General features: G+C 39.7%; 1 protein-coding gene across 1 annotated transcript; it reads right to left on the reverse strand.

Moving 5' to 3' along the window:
* Positions 1-7,026: 7,026 nt before the first annotated feature.
* Positions 7,027-10,213, reverse strand: C1H3orf80 (chromosome 1 C3orf80 homolog). Its single transcript, XM_037841785.1, has one exon. It carries the CDS (start codon positions 10,073-10,075, stop codon positions 9,323-9,325), a length of 753 nt encoding a protein of 250 aa, XP_037697713.1. The 5' UTR covers positions 10,076-10,213; the 3' UTR covers positions 7,027-9,322.
* Between the last annotated feature and the right edge of the window lie 10,841 nt (positions 10,214-21,054).

Here is a 21,054-nt window from a genome sequence, read left to right on the forward strand (position 1 = left end):
GTTTTGGTGTATCTCAGTGTAGTGGGATAAAGGGTGGATTTTACAAGTTTTCTCCAGTAAGTGTGTATATAAATACCACTTTTGTAATTTAGAAAACAACAAAAATGACTTAAAAACATACTTAAGTGATAGAAATAATATTTATAGAGGATAATTGAAAAGTTATATTGTCATCCATTCCTCTAGATAAAACCTGTTTGAGGATTGAGCCAAAGCATTAGGAGTTACGGCATTCCTGTGCTACATTGGGCCCTTTAAAAAATTGCTTTCACTATCGCGAATTACAGTGTTATGCCACTGACTTATACTGAAGGTCTCATTTCTAGAAGCCGTGTGGGACATATTTGGTGTAAGGATGATCAAATATTCTTGACATAGTGCCTTCTTTATAAGAACCCTCAGGAAAACCTTCTCTCAAATCTCATAAGTATCTGGGAGATTTGTGCTTCTCTCATGCAATTGATTGAGTTTTTACTTATAAACACTGGGAATCCTTAAACTGATCTGCTTTCCTTTGTATTTCTTGCTAGAAAGCTTAGGATGAAGGCATGGCCTTATTTTCCCAACCATGATTTTCCTTTTGCTCCCCACCCCCACCTGCCATTTACTTTATTCCGGTCTTATTTTGTGTATATTTTTTGCAAACAACCTCAAATCTGTTTTAATGTAGATTATAGAAGGCTGGTTGAATAGATGGATGGATGAGTAGATGGATGGATTAGATAATTCATGTATTTGTAGTTTGATATTTTTTTTACTTTCAAGTACTATCATTCTGAAGCCCTGTAAAATAAGATTAATTCCTTTTGTAACTGATAGTCCTGTAAATATTTAATGACATTAGTTTTCTTCTTCAGGTTAAAAATCAGAAATGTTTATATAAACACCTTTATATCAGACTTCATTTCCATCATATATGAGGCAGATTTCAATGTCTTTGGGTCCAGTTCATTTGATTTCCTGGTTGAACTTGCCCTCCTTTACCTGCCTTAAGTTTTATTCCCCAGCACCCTGTACCCTCCTGTACCCTCCATTCCCCCAGCACTGCATTCCAAGGCCACTCCTTCAACATTGTCATCACCCTGAACTACTCCATCTATAAGGTCTTAAGATCTGGTATCCCATCTCTGACTCCAGTGTCCTATTATTCTGGCTTTTATTCCCTTACTCCCACTACACTTGCTCAACATCAAGTGATATCCACACTAATTTTATTTAATCTGTCTTTCCTAGTCATTCCTTGCATGCTTTAGCCCCATTTTTCTTTTCCTACCCAGCCTTGTCCTCACAGTGCATCAGTTCTGCCAAAATCAGTCAAGATCAGTTTACAGCTTTTTAAATGTGAGCTTACTTTTTATTTTCATAACTTTTTATTTTTCTTTATTTAAATAATTTAATGCCCATGATTAACTGGAAAAGTTTTTGAATTTCCACAAATATATTTGAATTTCATGGCAAGAACCCAGTGTCAAGAAATACTTGTAGGGTGACACTTGAAATACATTTTTATGACCTAGGACCATGTTTATGCTTTCTTTGCATCACCTTAATCTTCATAACAACCTCTGAGGATACTCTCCCCACTTTATAGATTAAAAAAGGGGGAGGGGGGCGGTTAAAGAAGTTAAGTAACTTGCTTATAGCTACATAGCTAAATCTAGAGTCCAGAAATTACCCCAGCCAGGCTGATTCCACAGTGCACCTCTACATCACTATGTTATTCTATATAAAGTCCTAACAATTATATTCTACCACAAGAATATAAACAGAATCCTAGGGTAGGAATTTGCTATTTTTTCCCTGCTTCAGACATTGGATGCATTGGGTATTTCATTTTAATATGTTAGACTCTATGGTTCTCATTTTTAAGCTGAGTATGCAAAACCCATTCTGTTTCTTTTTTCAATTTTGGACAAGATTTGCAAGCTATTTTAAAGTAATGTTTTTCCATTTTTAAAGTTAATGAAGCCAGACCAAGAAGAGGCACACTTGATGCTGAAGGAATCAGCTGAATGAAATGGAAGAAACCAAATTCTGAGTCATTTTTGTTGACCATTTCTGGGTTTATCCATGAAACATGTCTGCACTCCCACAAATAATTCTTGAGTCATCATAGATTTCCAGCCCAGATTCTATTGTATTTTTAATAATAGTTCCTTTTAACAGCATATAACAACTAATAGCTATTTTATTTAGCTTGTGAAAAAAATTGTGATGCTGATATGATGCTACACAGCTACAGCCACAACCTATAGTGATAGAATATTCTGCCTGGATACTGCTGGGTATGCTGCATGTTGAGAAGTGTCGTGGTTAACGGCACCAGAAAGGTCAGGCAGGCTGGATCTGCCTCCTGGATCTTCCACTTACCAGCCATGTAACTTGAGACACAATACTCAACCTCTCTGAGCCTTAGTTTTCTTGTTTGTAAATGGTAAAATAGGGTTAATAATCCTTAGCACCTCCATTGTGATTTTAAATTACATAAGGTATGTGAATTACATAGTACAGTGATTGACATACGTAAACAGTCAATGAATTATAGTTATTGTTAATAGTCATCATGATAGCAAGTGAAATGTGTTGTTCCCACAGCAACTGCTGAGCTTACATCTAAAGTTGTGTCCCTGATTACATGTTATTCTTTGGAAGAAAGGCAAATGCGAATTGTTACTAGATTTTTAATTAGAGCATGCTAGAAATAATGTTTTACTTATCAAAGTCAATTGCTAGGATTCAAACACAGCAAATGTTAAGATTCAGTAGTTAATTTATGAGATTATTAATTATAAACAGACTATAGATGTTCATAAATAAAATTATGTTCTATATGTATTTAATTATACTAAAAGTACTGGTTTTATTTAACATTTTATTATTTTTATGGGAAAAAAAGGAATACTGTAACTTTTCTGATATTAACCATATGGAAGAAAGGTTAACTACTAGTTTTTAACATTTTCACCAATAGGTGAAATGAGAATGAAGAAGGAAGAACTTCCAGGGAAGACGGCAGAGTACAGAGCTCCAGGACTCAGTCCTTCCACCCAAAGTAGCTATTAAACAGGCAGGAACTGTCTGAAACAACTATTCTGGGGCTGTAGAGGCCAGAAAAACACTATACAGCATCCAGAGAATAGTGAGAGGAAGACACTGATAAATTAGGGAAAAGAATAGTGAGTTGCTTTCTCCATGCTTTGGCTGCCAACACCCATCACCCACTCTTGTGGTGGACTGCTTTGGAATACAGTCCCGGACTGGCTTGCTAGGGACAGAAAGGCACATAGCAATGCTCTTCCACAACAGTGGAGAGCATGGTGGATCACTGATCATGGCTTTTGACTGGCAAGTTCAGATCGCTGGATCCCAGCTCTGAGATAGTTTTAACCTGTTCTGGACAGGGCACAGCAGCCATTGTTTCAATGCTGCCCTGGATAGGGGAGGAACCAATGGAGATATAAAGGCACAGAGCTTCCTTAGTGCTCTGGGGGATGGTTAGCTGAAGGGCAGCATTTGCTGGGCAGTCCAGGAAAGCACAAAAATGCGTCTTTTCTGATCCCCTTCCCAGGGCACTTTGGAGCCCATCTGTGCCCCCTTCATGGGTCTCTGACCCTGTTTTGGCTGTGAAATACTGACTTGGGAAAGTCCTCTCTGTGGTGACCCTCCTCCCAGAGTTTGCCCTCCAGGCAAAATCAGCTAGAGATAACAAAAAGAGTGTAAAAAACTGTAGAGGCAAAACAAAAACAAACAGAACAGATCAAGAATCCTGGAGAAGGAACAGAGGAAAAGAAGCTTTCCCCTGGACTTGAAACAATTGCACAAAAATTGTAATCTAAAACTGTACCACGTATCCAGGGCAAGAATCAGATAAAGAAGAGGTGAAAAAATCTGATCAAACACAGGCTATTCTAAAGTTATAGAATAAGTGGTCTAAGTGTCAAAGAAGAGCCTTAACACAAATCCAATCAACAATAAAACCCCAGACAAGAGAGAGAAACTGACTTTCAGAGTAAACTCATCAAGGTAATCAGATACTTAGACATCAGCAAAAAATTATCAGCTATGCTAAGAAATGTGAGGATGTGGCCCAGTTTAGGGAATTAAAACTTCAGAGGAGACACAGAATATGGAACAAGTAATCAAGGATGTTCAAACAAATCTCCTAAATCAATTCAAAGAGATGAAGGAAAATATGGCTAAAGAAGTAAAGGATATTAAGAAGACTGCCTGGAGTTAGCTGTGTCTGGGCAGTATGTGCATGTTGCCATGTTGCTTTGCTCTTTTTTTTTTTTAAGAAGGAGAAGACTGAAGAGTGCATGGTTTTCCTCTATGACAGAGTAATACATGAAACAATCAACACAATTCCAAAGATTTCTGTATTATTTTCACATAGAGACTCCAAGGTTGACTTCAGTTCTCAAATTATTCCTATGCCTGTTTTAATAATTTTGAAGTTCCAATGCATGCAGCAACAATTATGTTGAGTGAAATAAGCCAGACACAAAAGGATAAATATTGTACAACCTCACTATTATGAACTAATTATAATAAGCAAACTCAGAAAGTTAGAATCTACAATATAGGTTACCAGGAGATAGATTGGGGTTGGAGAATGAGGAGTTGGTGCTTAACTTGTACAGAATTTCTATTTGGTTGATGGTAAACGTGTGGAAATGGATGGTGATGATGGTAGCACGTGACTGTGAGCATAATCCACAGCACTGAACTATAGTTGTGAATGTGATTAAAGGGGAAAATTTAGGATGTATATATTACTAGAATAAAAATCAAAAGATAAAACATAGCACTGTACAACATAGTGAACCCTATTGTGGACGATGGACTATAGTTAATAGTACAAGAATGTTCTTTCATGGATTATAACAAATGTATGATACTAATACAAGGTGTTAATAATAGGGTAGTATATGGAAAAAAATCCATCTAATGTAAATTATATGGATGATATATAATAGTATGATTTTTAAGTCTTCCATCAATTGTAACCAAGGTACCTGCTGTTTAAAAAAGGTACAATTATTTTTAAAAATGCTATCATCAATTGTGAAAAATGTTCCATACCAATGCACGATGTTGGGGGTGGGGTGGTGTATAGTAATCCTGTAGTTTATGCATGATTGTTTTGTGAACCCACTTCTCTAATTAAGTAGTTGTAACACATTGAGGGGTTTATGACATATGATTAAGTAAAATATATGACAACAGTAACACAAAGTTCAGAAGGGGGAAATGGAAATATCCATTTGTAAGGTTCTTATGCTATGAGTGAATGGTATAATATCAATTCAGGGTATACTGTTGTGGTAGATTGAATTATGTACCCCAATTTAGGCATGTTCTTAATCTTACTCCACATTCCTGTGGGTGTTAACCCATTGTAAATAGGAGCTCTTGGAGTTGTTATTTTTAGTTAAGGTATAGCCCAACTGAATGAGAGATGAGGGTGGGTTTTAATTACTGGAGGCCTTGTAAAGAGAAAGTCACAAGAAGAGGCTGGAAGAAGGAAGTCAACAGGAACCCAGACGAGAAAAGAGACGGAAGGCACAGATGCAAGCCAAGGAAACCCAAGGATTGTGGCAAGCCAGCACCAGATGCTACCAACCCCAGGAAGAAGCAAGCCTTCTAGCCTCAAACAATTAGAGAATAAATTCCCCTTGTTTAAGCCAAAAAAAAAAATAAAAAATAGAGGAGAGAGAATAAAGGAATAAATTGTAAACTAGCGAAGAAATCTGGTATGAAATTGTCAAATATCATTGTTTGATTCTCTGAAACTTACACTTTTGGAGAGGTAGATGGTAATGCTGAGTTCTCAAAATAAAAGAACTCAGCATATATCATTGTTTCTCTCGACCTGGAAGTCCAAATTTAATTAGTTATGATTCATGAAATTGTAACAAGTCAAGGCAGATTGTGTAAATCTGAACCATATCAGTTATTGATCTGAATTATTTCTCTTATTAATTCTACCTGAAACCATATACATAAAGTACAAGACTATTGTTATATAGCATATTGCCTTTTAAACTGTTAGGTGAAGCCATTTCCTTAATATTCCTTTCAGCCTCTACAATTGAATCTTGTTTTCCTTATATAGTACACCTCACACCTTTGGCCTAATTACCAATGCCATTTTCTGTGGTTGAAGCACACTCAACATTTGCAGAATGTGGCAGTTAATGGCCTCTTAAAACTATCATTCTATCTCAAGAAGACATTTTCCACTCAGTTATGATATTAAGCAGCAATAAACTGCTTTAAAGCAACTGGTGATTATATATATTATGTATAACATATTACATATGTATATGTATATAAATTTAGAAAATCATTGTTTTTTCTCATATTTCAGATGGATTCTTAACATATCCACCACTATTATTTCCCTACTTAGGAGAAGTCAGTGGAAATAAAATATGCTTGAAATGTTTTATTATGTGAAGTTACTTTGATAGCTGAAAACCAGTAACAAAGGTTGTTACTTCTGGAGAACATGGCACCCCCAGATGTATTTGGTTAAGATATGTATGTATGTAGCAGCCTTGCTAAGAATATCAATCACTGTACATGTGTGTGTGTGCATGCATGTGCATATGTGTATGTTCTACAACTATAAATATAGAAGAATACTGAAAGTAAAATCAGCATCTCATCATGAATTATTTTCAGGTGAGAGAATAAGCATTTTCTACATTAATAAACACATGCAATATATATATAATAGGCTGTCTATTAATAACTTCCAGGTGAAATCTGTAAAACTAAACACCCTGATACTGCCCTTGTTGCTTTAAAATATTTCTATCCAGGTGTTCTGGTATTTTGAACACATAGGTTCTGTGTATATTAACATGGTCTGTTCATGTGTGTGTATTACCATCAAACATACTCATTTATCATTATTAAAAATAGTTTTCAAGAATTTTCCTATAAAATTATTTCTGAAAATTGTGTTTGGTAAATCAATGAACTGCAAGAATAAACCAAAGTAGAGTCAAACAAGCCCATTTTTATTGAACTAAAAGATGTGAATAAAAATTTGTATGATGTGCAGGGAAAAAAACATAAGTAAAAACTTGTAATTTTAAAATTCAATAGAATCCTATTGCATGATGGTATCAAGTGAAATTACCATGTTGTAGACATTCTGAATTTTAGGGGAGAGAAGTGTTCCATACTTGACACAAGGGATAAGTGTATTTTAACAGGTTTTTGTTGTAAAGTTCTATAAGTTTTTAGTAGTAACAACACATAGGATATGTTTCATATTCTGGTACTTGGGTACTTACATTAATGTTTTAGATATGGATGAATTTTAAGATGTGTACAAAACAGTGTACCCTCAAAGGAAGTATCATTTACAAGAATAAGGCAACTTTCCAGTTTGTCTGAACAGTAGGTGGTATAGATAGCCACATGTAACAAAAACCTAAGAGTATTTGAACATTAATAAGTTGATTCCTCAATATAATGTGATTTCATTAAATCTTGTACCATTCTCAATTGATATAGTCTCAACTCCTGATACTTACCCCAATTTAAAACTTAGAATTGCATTTAAATGAACGGTACATTTCATTTTAATACACTGCTACATAGTCATACATCTGTTAAAATTTGCACAAAGATTTAAACATTTTTCTGTTTTAATATGCATCCAATGATTAACCTTTAGAAGTTTAAAATATTAAAACTGTTATCTTCTAATACAATTCATACATTTTAAGATTTCTCAGAACTGTCAGACATTTTCAATCACAAGATCCATGCGTGAGATGCAGTTTAGTCTTTCTTGATGTAATATTTAACCTTCCTCAATCAGAGAAACCATTTTTGCTTTACTCCTTTTCCTTTCATGATAGTCATAAACTGTAATAATTGTAGCATACAATTTGTATACTATACACAAATATATATATGCATATGTACATTATACATAATGCATTTTAATATATTACTTTATATTACCTTTTGCTTAAAGGACATTTCACAGAATGATAGAACTGATACAATGACACTTATTTTTTCTCAGGACAGGTTGACTCCTTCCATAGCACATTACTGCACAATTATGGCTTTAAACAAAAGTTACAAGTCACAAGTTCTTAGGCTTCATAGGGTGTTGTGGAATGTATTCCAAATGAAAAATGGAGGGGAAAGTGCATGACATCATGCTTCATGGTATGGCATATATGTATTGATTATTTTTACATATAACCTATGTGACAAATGATCTAGAACTAGACTTCAGTGTGTATACAGTTATAAAAAGTTACATATTATACTACATACTGAAAATAAAATATGTTCTCATATAGTGAAAATATGATACCCTTCACGTTTATGTCACATAAGTTTTCTCATTAGACCATGTCTCTTTTTTTCCATTTTAATGAAATAATGTTCAATATTGTATTGAGCAATAATAACAGAGTGTGGGCAATTTCTTGGCCATTAATGACCTAAAAGAGGTGATAAGGTGATTTTCTTGTCATTAATTTACCGAAATACCCTCCTACTGAACTTGATACATGGTAATAATATAAAAATAAAAGACAAATATAACTTCTCAGTTATAGAAAAATCAAAAGTCCACTGTACCTTACTATGAATACAGTCTAGGATATAACCGTATTCCTGGATAGGTTACAGCAAGTAACCGGTTATTACGGGTACCCTCTTTCCCCTAAAAGTGGGCCATCAGCTGTGATGCTTGGGCAGGACGAGACCAAGGGTGTCTTTGGATTCCACTACAAGTAAGAGATTTGATCATAACCAAGCGCTTCATTTTCCAAAACCTCACGCAGCAGCCACAGGACGCGGTTCCCCCACAACAGCTCCTCCCTCCTGGGAGACCACGACCTGCCCAAGCAGGAGGGAAGGGAGTGTAACTGTGCCCCTTTCTCCTCATCGCTAAAGGAACCCGCCCTTCTCTCGACACACAGAAGAGCTCACGTGTTCGCTTTGATTCGGGAAGCAGGCACTTACAGTGAATACATTCCGAGCCGAGGCTGAAAGCCAGGACGACCTTCGAAGTTATGCACGGGGATCGTCTGCCGCTACCGCCGAGCATGCCAAACGTCTCTTTAGGCAGAACGAAACGTGGGGAAACTTAAGATCCGGAGGGACAGCGGGGTGGGGGTGGGATGAGATCCCCACCCATCGCCGGGCTAAGGATGGTGGGTCCAGGGTGCCATGCGGCGTCTGAGTCAGGAGCGATGGCAGCGGCCAAGCCGGCCGCCGCGTCCCACCCGCAGCCTCCAGCCCTGCTCTGTCCGCGAGGTCCCCAAGCGGCCCCAGGCGTTCAGATGAGCTGGAAGTGGCCCTCGTCGCCTTCGGGCCCTCCGGCGCCACCGCCTCGCGGACGGCCGAGCACCGACACCGGCAGCACGACCTCTCCAGGGCTGAGCTCCTGCAACCGCATGGACTCCTCGTAGGTGGGCAAGTACTTGACTTCCTCGTAGCTGGGCAACTGCAAGAAGACTGGCGAGACTACGCGCAGCTCGTGCTCCGAGACGCAGGCGGTGGCCGGGCGGCCCCCACCTCCCCGGTCCCGGCCACCGCGGCCGCCGCCACCACTGTCTAGCAGCGAGTCCTGCGAGCCGGCAGCCGCTTCGTCGTGTAGCAGCGCGGGCAAGTCGTCGTCGTCGTCATCGTCGGGTGGCCCCGCGGTCCCCGGCTGCCCCGAGACCCCCGCCTGCCCGGGCCGCGCCTGGCCTCGCCGGTACCTGCGTGGGCTGGGGCAGATGATGCGCTGCAGGAAATAGCCGATGGCGAAGAGTACGAGCAGGATGAGCAGCCCCGAGAGCTTACGGACGAACCAGCCCACGTTGTCAAGGAAGGCGTGAAGAGGCAGCTTGCAGCAGCGCACCGCCGTGGCGTTGGCCGCTTCGCAGCAGCGCTCCCGCTCGCCGCACGCCAGCTCCGCGCAGCCCCCGCCGCCCCCGGCGCCCCGTGAGGGCGCCACCAGTGCCAGCGCCAGCAGCAGCAGCGGCAGCAACGGCGGCGGTGCCAGTGCGACCCACAGGCCCTCAGCTGCGACCCCGGATGCCCACATGGCCCGCACAAACCTCTGATAACGTCCGGGGCGGAGGATTGGGGAGTCTGTTTGAGTGTCGGCCAACCGCTCCCGGGCGCTCCGCTCGGGTCCGGCGCGCGCCGCTCCTGCGCCTCAGCTACCTGCGGCCGGAGCAGCGCTCACTTGGCCACGCTTGGGCGGGAGGAGGAGCCCGAGACGCGTGGAGGCTGCGGGAGGCGGCTGCTCCTCGCAGCTGGAGCAGACTCCCGAGCTTCTAACTTTAACCCAGCGTGCCGAGCAGCTCCGGCCGGGCGCGAAGTGTCCGGAGCCGCCCAAGATGGCAGAGGCGGCCTTAGCGGGGCTGCCGTGGGCATCTTGGCCAGGGCCGACTGCGCTCTTCCTCCCACTTCTCGTCACCCTCCAGGGCGGGAAGGGTTAACGCCCCGCGCTCAGGCCGGGATCCCTTTGATTTTGATTAATTCATGGGTCGCGCTCTTCGCCACGTAGGCGGGGGCTCTCGCTCGCTTAGGTGTCTCAGTTTTAAGTGATTGGATTTCCCCAGGAATGTTGTTTAAATTGACTTGCGACTGGGATTCGCTTACCATCCTTCTTGTGATCTTTCTGATTAAAAATGGATGATGGCCATTAATGGCTAGCGCAGCCCCACAGCCATCCCATAGTTTGGGGCTGGGGGCCGCGGGATAGTTCTGCTTTCAGGCAGATCCCGGGGTCTGGGAAGCCGGCACCCCCAGGAGACCTCCAGGACTAGTAGAGAACTCCCCAGAGAGGCTCAGGTCACTGCTCCACAGAAACACCCCCAGAAGACCAGGGAAACTCTCCGACAAGGTGACCCAAGTGACCAAGGAGAAAAGAGGGGCGCGTATTTCCCCAGCGGTTCATTTGACAATCCCCAACAGCACTCGAGGCTCAGCGGGCATTTCAGTCGCGGAGTGGAAGACGGCTTCTACTCGAGAATAAATAACATATCTGTGAAATGTCGACGGGGGTTGTAAGTGGTTGGCAACGTTCCTGAGCATTGATCTGCGTCTGAAGGGGCTTTTTTAGTTATTCTTGTTTGCGAAGTTTGCCTTTAATGGGAGTCTGCGTCCCCACTCAGCACAAGGGGCAGTTTGTCTTGTCCTTGACGCCACCATTCCATGGAGGAGCCCCTTGGCGCACACGGGGAAGGGACGGCAGTTACCGTGGTCCCTGACCTGCAGGTTCGTTCAGCCCCTTTAGCAACACCATGGAGAAGCCAGGAGTTTACCACTTTTATTAAGGCGGATTGAAATCGACAATTACCTTCTAAGGATTAAGATTTATTCGTACCCCCACCCCCATCCCAGAACACTAGGACCTGCTGAAGCCAAAGGGAAGGGTGGAATTCCGTAGTCATTGAGAGATAAGAGTAAAAGCAAAGGAATAAATATTGAGGCATACAAGATTCAACCGAGGATCAGATAAAAGCCAAGTTCCACTCTGAGTAAGTTACACTATATCTCCCTAATTTAGTTACAGACCAGGGGATTGGGGTTTAGATGGGCCATTGCATAGTCTAAATGAAAACATTTAAAATATTTGTGCTGCTGGGAACACCTTACTTTGCCTCACACTCTAAAATGACCCTTTCCTGTGGAAAAGTTTCTGTGTCACTCAGACAAAATAATTCATTGCAAGCTTGGTTGAGCAAGGTGCATTTTTCTAAGCCTTCTTAAAGACACAAAGTTTCTCTGTGCCATGGTTTATTTATCTGTAGGGAGGCCTTAAACATATTTTGTAAAGCCAGATTAACAATGGGTTTCAAATCATAGTAAAATAATGGGATGAAACTATTCTCTTAAAAAACATGTGAAAATTGTATTATTCTTTCATCCACACATTCTTTTGCCAAATTTATAAAACATTTTCTATATTCAAGGACTCCGGTTATTGCTCACCATAATAGAGGAAAAATTGACTCCTCCCCACAATGGAGTAAATCCAGGCTACTCTCTCAGCTTCAACCAAATGAGTAAGGAGACATTCCACAGAGGGAAAAAAAGGAGAAATAAAATTAATGAATTTCAAACAACCTCAAGGATGAAAGCAGTTCATAGTTTGATATGGACTTTGAGTATGAAATTGAGAAAGGTATTAAGACCTTTTGGGTTTTTATTATTTGGTCTTTTAGGATTTTTGCTAGTAGTACAAGCAATGGCCGAGGTAAAGGGGTGGTTGTGTGGGTGGTGACATAAAGCAAGTGCCATGCTTATTGTTATTATGAAATTAATAAGCAAATGGCATTAAAATTATTTAATTTGTTTGCCTTTAAAAATTAGAATTTGTTTGCCAAATATTAGGACACAATAGGAGAACAACATTGAGCTTATATAAAATAAGACATTGGTAGAATTATGTATACGAAAACAAAAGAAAGGATGAGGTCTGCAAAGTGACTGTGAAATAGATTTTTTTTTCTTTCCAAATTGATAGTCCCAAAGCATCATCCCAGACCTCTACAGAAACTGGCGCCTCTTTATTTCTTCTTTGATCTCTCAGTTTCAGTTAATTCATTTTTATTTGCAATGTAATTTATTGCATACAACCTTCTGAAGGAAAGAAAAGAAACCCTATAGCTTTAAAAGCCCCGGAAAAAGACATGATCATCATTACTCAATGTCTTTATTCTGTTCTTTTATTTGTTGAACACAAATGAATGGAGTAGATTTAGCTCCCAGAAAATCATCAATTCAAGCCACTTAGTGAGGAAGATGGAATGCAATTATATATTTCATAGAATAATTGAAACATTAGGAAGGTCACAGTTTACAAATTAAAAAGAAATCTCATATTGTTAAAAATTGGCACCAAATTGTGTTAATGAGTGCAAGAGAAAAAATATATGGAAGGGGGAGTGACCTTTATCCAAAAAGCATAGTCTCTTGGAGTATATAGCTGAAAAACAATAGAATATTAGCTGCTTTATCTTACTGTAGTACTTGAAAAATGTTTTTTTGAAAAATGTTTTTCTCATTTATTCAGCTTTCACGCGCACACGAATGCCAGATGATGCTAATATTTTTCAACTCTTTAGAACAGAAGTAAGTGAACAGCACATAGCAAAACTGGGTGCTGTTTTGTTGTTCTTGTTGTTTCTTGTGGGGTGCTGTTTTACCTGTGTCCTGGGAGCTGTCCTAATAGCTTGGGAAAGACTAGGTAATGTTGCATGATGGACATGACATGGTCACATGATATCAGGTCCAGAAAGGAATTTCTCCCTGATGTCCTCTGACCATGGGCTCACTCCTTCAAGCCTGAGAAGAGATAGCTCCGCCTTTTTCCAGCCCCTTCTTCAAAACTTCTAAACATGTGCAATTGGGACCTTATAAACCATCAGTCCATAAGGACCCTTTATTCAGAGTGTGCAACATATTTCCTTATTATTGAATTGAATTGTTATTATAACTTATTCATTAGCCTCTTTCATTTTATAGTTTCTCTTCATTTGCAATATATCCTCCCAATCCCAAGCAATAGTAAACTAAGGATTTTATTGTAAATAGCATATATTTGCATAAATTATCTACCTAGATATAACTTGTGATCTGAGCTAATCTTTGAAGTTCTTTTCAGATCACATTTCTTTTATCACCCATTCAATAAATATTTAACAAGGGCCCCCTGTGAGTTAGACATTCTACTCTGCTCTGGAGATACCATGAAATCAAACCCATTCCTTGCCCTCAGGGAACTTACAAGATTACAAGTTCCTCAGGGAATTTACAAGATTAGGTGGGAGGGGAGGGCAGCAGACACTAATCAAACTGTCACTCTAGTGAATCAGTAATTTCAAACAATGATCAATGCTTATGAAAGAGAAGTGCAGGACGCTCTGAATTTTTACACTGTATGTGATCTGGACTGGGGTGGGGGCAATGTCAGCTGGGAAGACCTCCCTAAGAAAGTGACAAAGGATGAGGACAAAGAGGCAAAGAGGAAAGAAGTGTTCCAGGCAGAGGAAACTGTGTGGGGACAAGTTCCTTCACCTGTCATCTCATACACTTATAACAAAATCTGTGTCATTCCTACCTCGGCAATCAAGACTGCTTCTAGATTAGCCATAAGTAGAATCAAGCCACTCCCACTGCTGTCTGATTTTAAACCACTCTTTGGTTCTTTGCAGAGGTCTGTAGCAGGTTGTGTGATTGCAGTTACCCTTGCTGTTCATCCTGCTCAGTTTCTCCCTTGAGACCCAGGAAATTTCCAGCCATGGATTTCCTTTTTCAGCTTCATGAGTGGCTGCTGCTGAGGCTTTTTCAGGCCAAATGCTTGAAGGAGGAGGAAAGTCAAATGAGATGCTTTGTATCTTTTGTTCAAAATAAGCACAAAAGGAAACATAGCTGGGGTGGGGGAGAAAAGGTTGAGTATTTTCAGGCCCTTATGAAAATAATATCTACACTTGTATTTGTCTTATTAACTTTTCAAAGTACTTCGACATGCACTGTTTTGTTTTCTCCTCACTACATTCCTGTGAGATTGGTTGAGGGTATTATTAGCCCCATTTTCCAGATGAAGAGAGGTTAAAATACCTAAATCACAGAGCAAATTGGTGGCAGAGCTAAAATTGGAGTCCAAGATGTCTGAGCTCAAATCCAGGTAAAAAGGGCTGGCGGGCATTTCACCCCTTCCCTGCCTGAGTCACTGGGGGGAAGGCAGGTGTCTTCCCACTGACACCTCTAGACCCATTGAGAGGCCATTTGTAAGGAATATAACTGAGAGTCAAGCTGAACTCTTTTCTAGACTATGAATATGAGATTCTTTGGGGAAATAACACGTTTATTTCTGTCACTTTTGTGGCCATTTTCAGTAATCCATTAATAATGGTTTAGGTAATACTGTGACAGGCCAGCTGTTTTTGTATGCATTTCTGCAAACAAAAATTAAATTCTCCTCTTTCGTTACATTTGACTTTTACATATGAATTAAGCCATCCAATCCTCATCAATATGCTGATGGTTGGGAAAATAAGGATGCATTGGGTTCTGGAATCACAAATGAATATACACTATTATTTATCAATGATATAACCTATATTTAAATTTTTGCTTCACAACAGTTTACCAGTTACTTATGGCAAATTTGTAGGAGAGATCAGTAACTTTTACTTTATTGCTGGCAATATAAAAACTAACCCATAAATATTATAACTATTTAGTGAGTCCAAGAAGATCTGAAATTAGAATTCCAGTTATGTCAGCTGAATGAATTTCTTTCTCACTCATGCTTTTTAAAAATTGATTGTTAAAGTTAGGCTATATTTGTCAGTAGACTGACGTGCCAGCCAAATGCTCACATTGGCAGAAAAATCATATAGCATGAAGTTATTTCATAACATGGAGTTATTTCATGTGGTGAAACATTTTGACACTCTATTATTTTAACTTGAAACTGTTAATGTTCTCTTTCATTACAAGGAAAAACTGGTTGTTATACCTCCTTCTGAATAGTCTCTGTGAACCTAGATGAAATGTGAGGTGTTCTGTGTCCCTGCCCACAACTAGGACTAGTGGCATTGATTCTGAGTTGGCCATTTGTCTCTGGGCAGGGCTGCAATACATCCACCCAGCATCCTGCTTCTAACATCTTCCTAGATACCCACCTTAAAAGACTGCAGATACACCCCAATACCATGAATTTTAAAAGGCCTTAGGGTACAATCTTAATTTTCCTTTTTACCTTTATTTCCCACTCTTTGCCTCCCCTCTGCTTCAGTAAGTGACTACCTGATACAGTTGTTCAAGTCCCCTGCTTCAAAGACATTGTCCCTTCCCTTTTCCTGTGCTCCCCACCAAGAATTCCTTTTTCCCATCACTGTAGATCAAAATCATAAAAGTTGCAGTGCCAATGTCACCTTTTCCCCAGAATCCTATACCCATCCCCCAACCCACCTCCCTTAGACCACCTCCTGTCACATGATCACCTCCTCCTTCCCACTGTTGCTAATCTCTGGCTGCCTCAACTTCCCCTGGGGGTTTGTCAGCTTTTGCTGTATAACTTATTTCTTATAATTAAATTCTGTTTTAAATACTTGTAATGATTTGCTTTCCCAGTTGGGACCTTGCTGAGATGGGGCCCCTAACCCACCTTCAGTCCCAGGGATGCGAAGATAACATATTAGATGATTACTCTGATCTGGTAGATTGAATGGAGTCATGCTTCTCCCCTCTGCTGCCCAAAACTAACCCCATTTCTCTCACCCATCCATATGGAAAAGTTGGCCTCAACTGCTAGTGACAATAAGCAGTTTCCATACCGCACTAGCTGTGTAACCTTGGGCAAGTCACTTAATCTCCTTGTCTGCATTTTCTCATCTGTAAAATAGAAAGGTAAATAATAATAATAATAATAATAGCAATAATAATACCTACTTCATAGAGTTGTTGTTAGGATTAAATGATTAATATACGTAAAGCGCTTAAAATACTGCTTAATACATACTGAGCAGTATAAAAGTGTTAGCTGTTATTATTTAACAACAAAGAGTGCATATCCTTTCTTGCCTATTAGTTTGGCTCTGAAAGGGTAAAGTGCAAAGCTAATTTTTCTTAGGATTATCATGACTCTATTAGATTTGTAATTTGTCTTCCTGAAATCAGCCAAAGACAAATGGAATCCATTAACTTTATAGAATTTAATATTTAGTTCTCAGTTTTATCATTGGCAATGCTATAAGAATCATCACATGAATTTGTAAGTGCATTTGGAAAAATGGTTGGAGGCATTATGTCTCCTATGCAATTCTCTTTTGAATGCTTTCTTTTTTAATTCAGTCAAAAAAGCCTTCTGTCTTTATGGGTCTGTTAAGCCTTCTTCATTTTGATGATGGTAATTGTGTAAATGGCCATGAATCTCCTTTTGCTTTGGATGCCGGGAAAACTCAGAACTAAATTTAAAGTTTAGTTATAACATCTGTTTTGGCTTATCCTTTTTTATTTTCCCCCATTTATGTTTCCACTTTAATATGGCCTTTGTTTTCTAATTAAATTTATGTTTTGTTGATTCCCTATTCATATTTTATCATTTATATTCATGTTGTAAACTATGGAAAATCTTTGTTGAGTAAGATGTGATTTAAATAAACAACATTAAACTTGTAGGGTTTTTAGAGTGTTATGAGTTTTCCTTCAATATGTTATTTCATATAAATTACTTTTAGAATATAATCTCAATGTAAAAAACTTATATTCTAAAATAGCTATATTTTCTCAGTGGGAAGTTCAAATGGTTTGATCACATGCCTTAGTCATTTTTCTTTCAGGATCTCTTATAATGGCCTTGACCAAACTCTCACAGAGCATGAATTCTCAGTTACTGTTATTTGGAAAAAATGGTTTTGCAGTCAAGTAAATTTGGGAAATGCCCAGTTAAAGAAAATTACGTAGCTTCATTACTTCAGGATATTCAAGAGCCTTTAGTTTGTTAAGGTACATTGTGATTCCCCAAGAGGGTGCAAGATAAGATAGCATTTTCCAAACTTACATGACCAAGGAACCTCTCCTGCACTACCACACCACTATTTTTTTTCCTTAACTGAAACTACAGTTAATATTTTAAGGAACTAGGGTTTGCCAATGATTTCCTATAGTCTACATTTTGGCCGCATAATGTAGGCAAGTGCCACTTTTTCAGTTAAGTCCACGAGAAAATCAGAAAGGGCTGTTTGCCATCAATTAAGAGAATTCTTTAGAATAAGAAATCTTGAAGAGTTCTTACTTTTTAAAAAGTTCATCTCATTGTAATAATAAAAGCAGATTATTTGGAAGTAAATGCACATTTTTTAATGTTTGACCCTTGTTTTTGTTTAAAGTCTACTAGTCTGGACAAAAATATAAAAATCAATGACCATGTTGATGTGACATTTAAGCTGTTCAATATCAGGGAGCCACTATTTAGCTTTAGACAGGGTCAGATTAGAAATGAGTCTACGAATAGAGTTAAAGGGTTCAAGCTGTGAATATAAGCATTTTTAAAATGACATGCTTGGGAAGTAAATGTAATTACTTCTGAGCACTTTTCCATATATATAAACCTCAAATATGAAGCATAATTTTATTAAGATTGACAAGGCTAATCTATAATTAAAGAAGTTCAGAAAGACATTTTAGCAGTGGCTTACTTTTTCTTAAAGCTGACCAAAGTGGATGCTGTAAAGTGGAACCATCTAATAATAAAGCATTCTGGCTGCCTGTCTTTGTTTCATTCCAGGGAGCATAGTGGTGCTAGCTCCAGAATTCTAGATTCCCCTGTTTATGTGGACATTTATTCCCAGAGAGTCAATATCCCTCTTCTGGAATGGTTTTCCCAACATAACCATAATTGTAACAGCTAATATTTGTTTCATGCTTTAGTATTTACCAAATGCTTGTATATGCATCATCTCATTTGGTATAACAACGAGGTGGGTCAGAAAAGTATTAGTAGGGACTATTATATCTGGTGATTAGGAGTTCAAGCCATGAGGTCAGATAGACTTGGGTTTAAATCCTAATTCTACCACCAGCTTTGTAACTTCAAGCAGGTTGCCTACCTGTATCAAGCCTTAGTTTCTACCTCCATAAAATGGAAGTAATAATAGAATCTAACTTATAAGGTTTTCATGAGGATTAAATGCAATGATCCAAAATGCATAGAGCATAGTAAATGCTCAATAAATAAATTGTTAATATTATTAACAAGATTATCTTAGAAAATTTAGAGGAAAATGAGATTCAAGAAGAGTGACTAGTTCATGGTAGCAGAAAAAGGAAGAGCCAGGATTTGAACATTTCTTATTCCCAGAAGGAAAACCATAAGAGCCCTGTGCTGGCGGAGAGCTGCCTGCTGGGTGTGTGCACTGCTGGACTGATCAGCAAGGCTTTAGCTCATGACCTTCCGCGAACATCTGTAGAGAAGGGGTAGGAGTGGGGTGTCAGAAGTGCTTGAGTTTTAGTATTAGGTAACTATGGGTTCAAATGGAAGTGTTGCCACATATTAGCTCTGCAAAATTGCAATAACAACACCAACTTTTCAGGATCTTTGTGAGAATTCAATGAAATGATGTACCATGTAAAGTGGTACATGGTAAGCCATCGATAGATGTTGGTTAAGGTTGGTGGGTTGGGGGACACCTTCTCCTCTGTATCAGCCTGAAGAGAGTGAGGTTGAATGGCCCCAGTTCTCTCCCAGTGGAATGGAGACTTAGATTCATTGTATTTTATTTCTTCTACCGAGATATAAAGAAAGAAATAGAAAGGGCTTTCTCATCCCTATTTTTTTTAACAACTTTGTTTATAAAATTTATCTGCATAATCCAAAATAAAATATTAAAGCTCCTTAATAGGCTCTTAGAAGCAACATTTTGGCAAGCTCTTCAGAGCATGTTTACTGTATCTTGGGTTTGTAGCTATAGCAAGTCAATATATATTTTTAGATGTAATTTGAAGTTTACACTTAAATGTTAGATACTTAGAAGAACATCAGGGAATGGAATATTCAAATAATGCCTCACTGAGCGTTTGCTATTAACTACTATTGATTGAGAGTAATATAAGCATTTAGGTGTTAGAAAAATATTGTCTTAAATTCTGTGATCCTGGGGATTACTGAGGGAAAGGAGCAGAAGCAGGAAGAATCTGTATCTGGGGACTAGGGAGGCTCCACTAAGGAGGGGAAATGTGAGCTGAAGCTTGGAGGTGGAGTTGGAGTAGAAAAAGACATTGAGAACTGTAAAGTGTACACTACAGATCTTGTAGTCTACAGTATAGAATAAATGCAAAGGCCTGAGAGTACATATACCCATAAAATTGAGTAGGTAATTCCATTTCTCCAAGTTTATGGTAATAACCATATTTCCATGCCTCCCCCTACCCCCGAGTATTAAGTATTAAGTAGGGCCTCTAACCTCCTTCAACATTGTGGTAGATTGTATTTTCCAAAGATTATGTCACCAATATGTATCACATCCCATAAGCATTTACAACGCAGCATTAATGTGCTTCCATCACGAGCTGGGGTTGATGGACACCCCCCTTGAACAAAGAGAAGGCAGCACAAGTGACTCAGGATAACTTCCAAGGCTTGGTCATAAAAGGCAATATGGCATCTACATGGCGTTCTCCCTCTCTGTCTGTCTGTCTGTCTCTCTCTTCCCTCCCCTCCCCCTAGCCCAGACACTCATCCTTGGATCCCAGCCACCATGTTGTAGGAAGTTCAGGCTCCATGGAGAGGCCTCAAGTGGATGCTCCAGGCCCCCAGCCAGCAGCCGACGTCAACCAGCGGACGTGTGCGTGAACTGAGGAGCCTTTGGGTGACTCCAGCTCCTCCCCACCCCTGCCACCGACTCTGGGTCTTCCAGCCCAGACCTCAGGCTCCAAGGAAGCCTAGCTGTGCCCCATTTGAATTCCTAGCCCCTAGGAACTACGGCAGATAATCAATATGATTATTGTTGTTCTAAGCCTGAAAGTTTTGGGGTAATTTACTATACAGCTATAGTAATAGGAACAAAGGCCTCTTCCCAGTTATTTCTGGGAATATCTGGGGGTATTTTGAATGCTGTCTCATGGACAGCCTTCTCACTCAGTGCAGCTTTGTTTCCTCTGTGATGACTGCTGCTCAAGAGGCCATGCAAAGCTCAGTTCCTTACTACCTTCTCTCCTGCAAGTGCAACTGATGTGACTAGAGCCAGGTAGGATTGTCTGGGAAACTTCATAAGTAGTTCGAAATAAGCTGGAGAGAAGCTGAAAAATGATTACCTGTGTGCCAGTTTGAATGTATTCTGTTCCCAAAAACGCCATTCTCTGATGCAGTCTTGTGTGTGCAGACATATTAGTGTTGATTAGATTGTAATTCTTTGACTGAGTGTTTTCATGGAGATGCACCCTGCCCAACTGTAGGTGATAACTCTGGATGATTTCCATGGGGAGGTGTGGCCCTGCCCACTCAGCATGGGCCTTGATTAGTTTACTGGAGCACTACATAAGCTCAGACAGAAGGAGCAAGCT

The sequence above is a fragment of the Choloepus didactylus genome, chromosome 1 (assembly GCF_015220235.1).
Source record: "Choloepus didactylus isolate mChoDid1 chromosome 1, mChoDid1.pri, whole genome shotgun sequence".
In the NCBI taxonomy this organism is placed as follows: domain Eukaryota; kingdom Metazoa; phylum Chordata; class Mammalia; order Pilosa; family Megalonychidae; genus Choloepus; species Choloepus didactylus.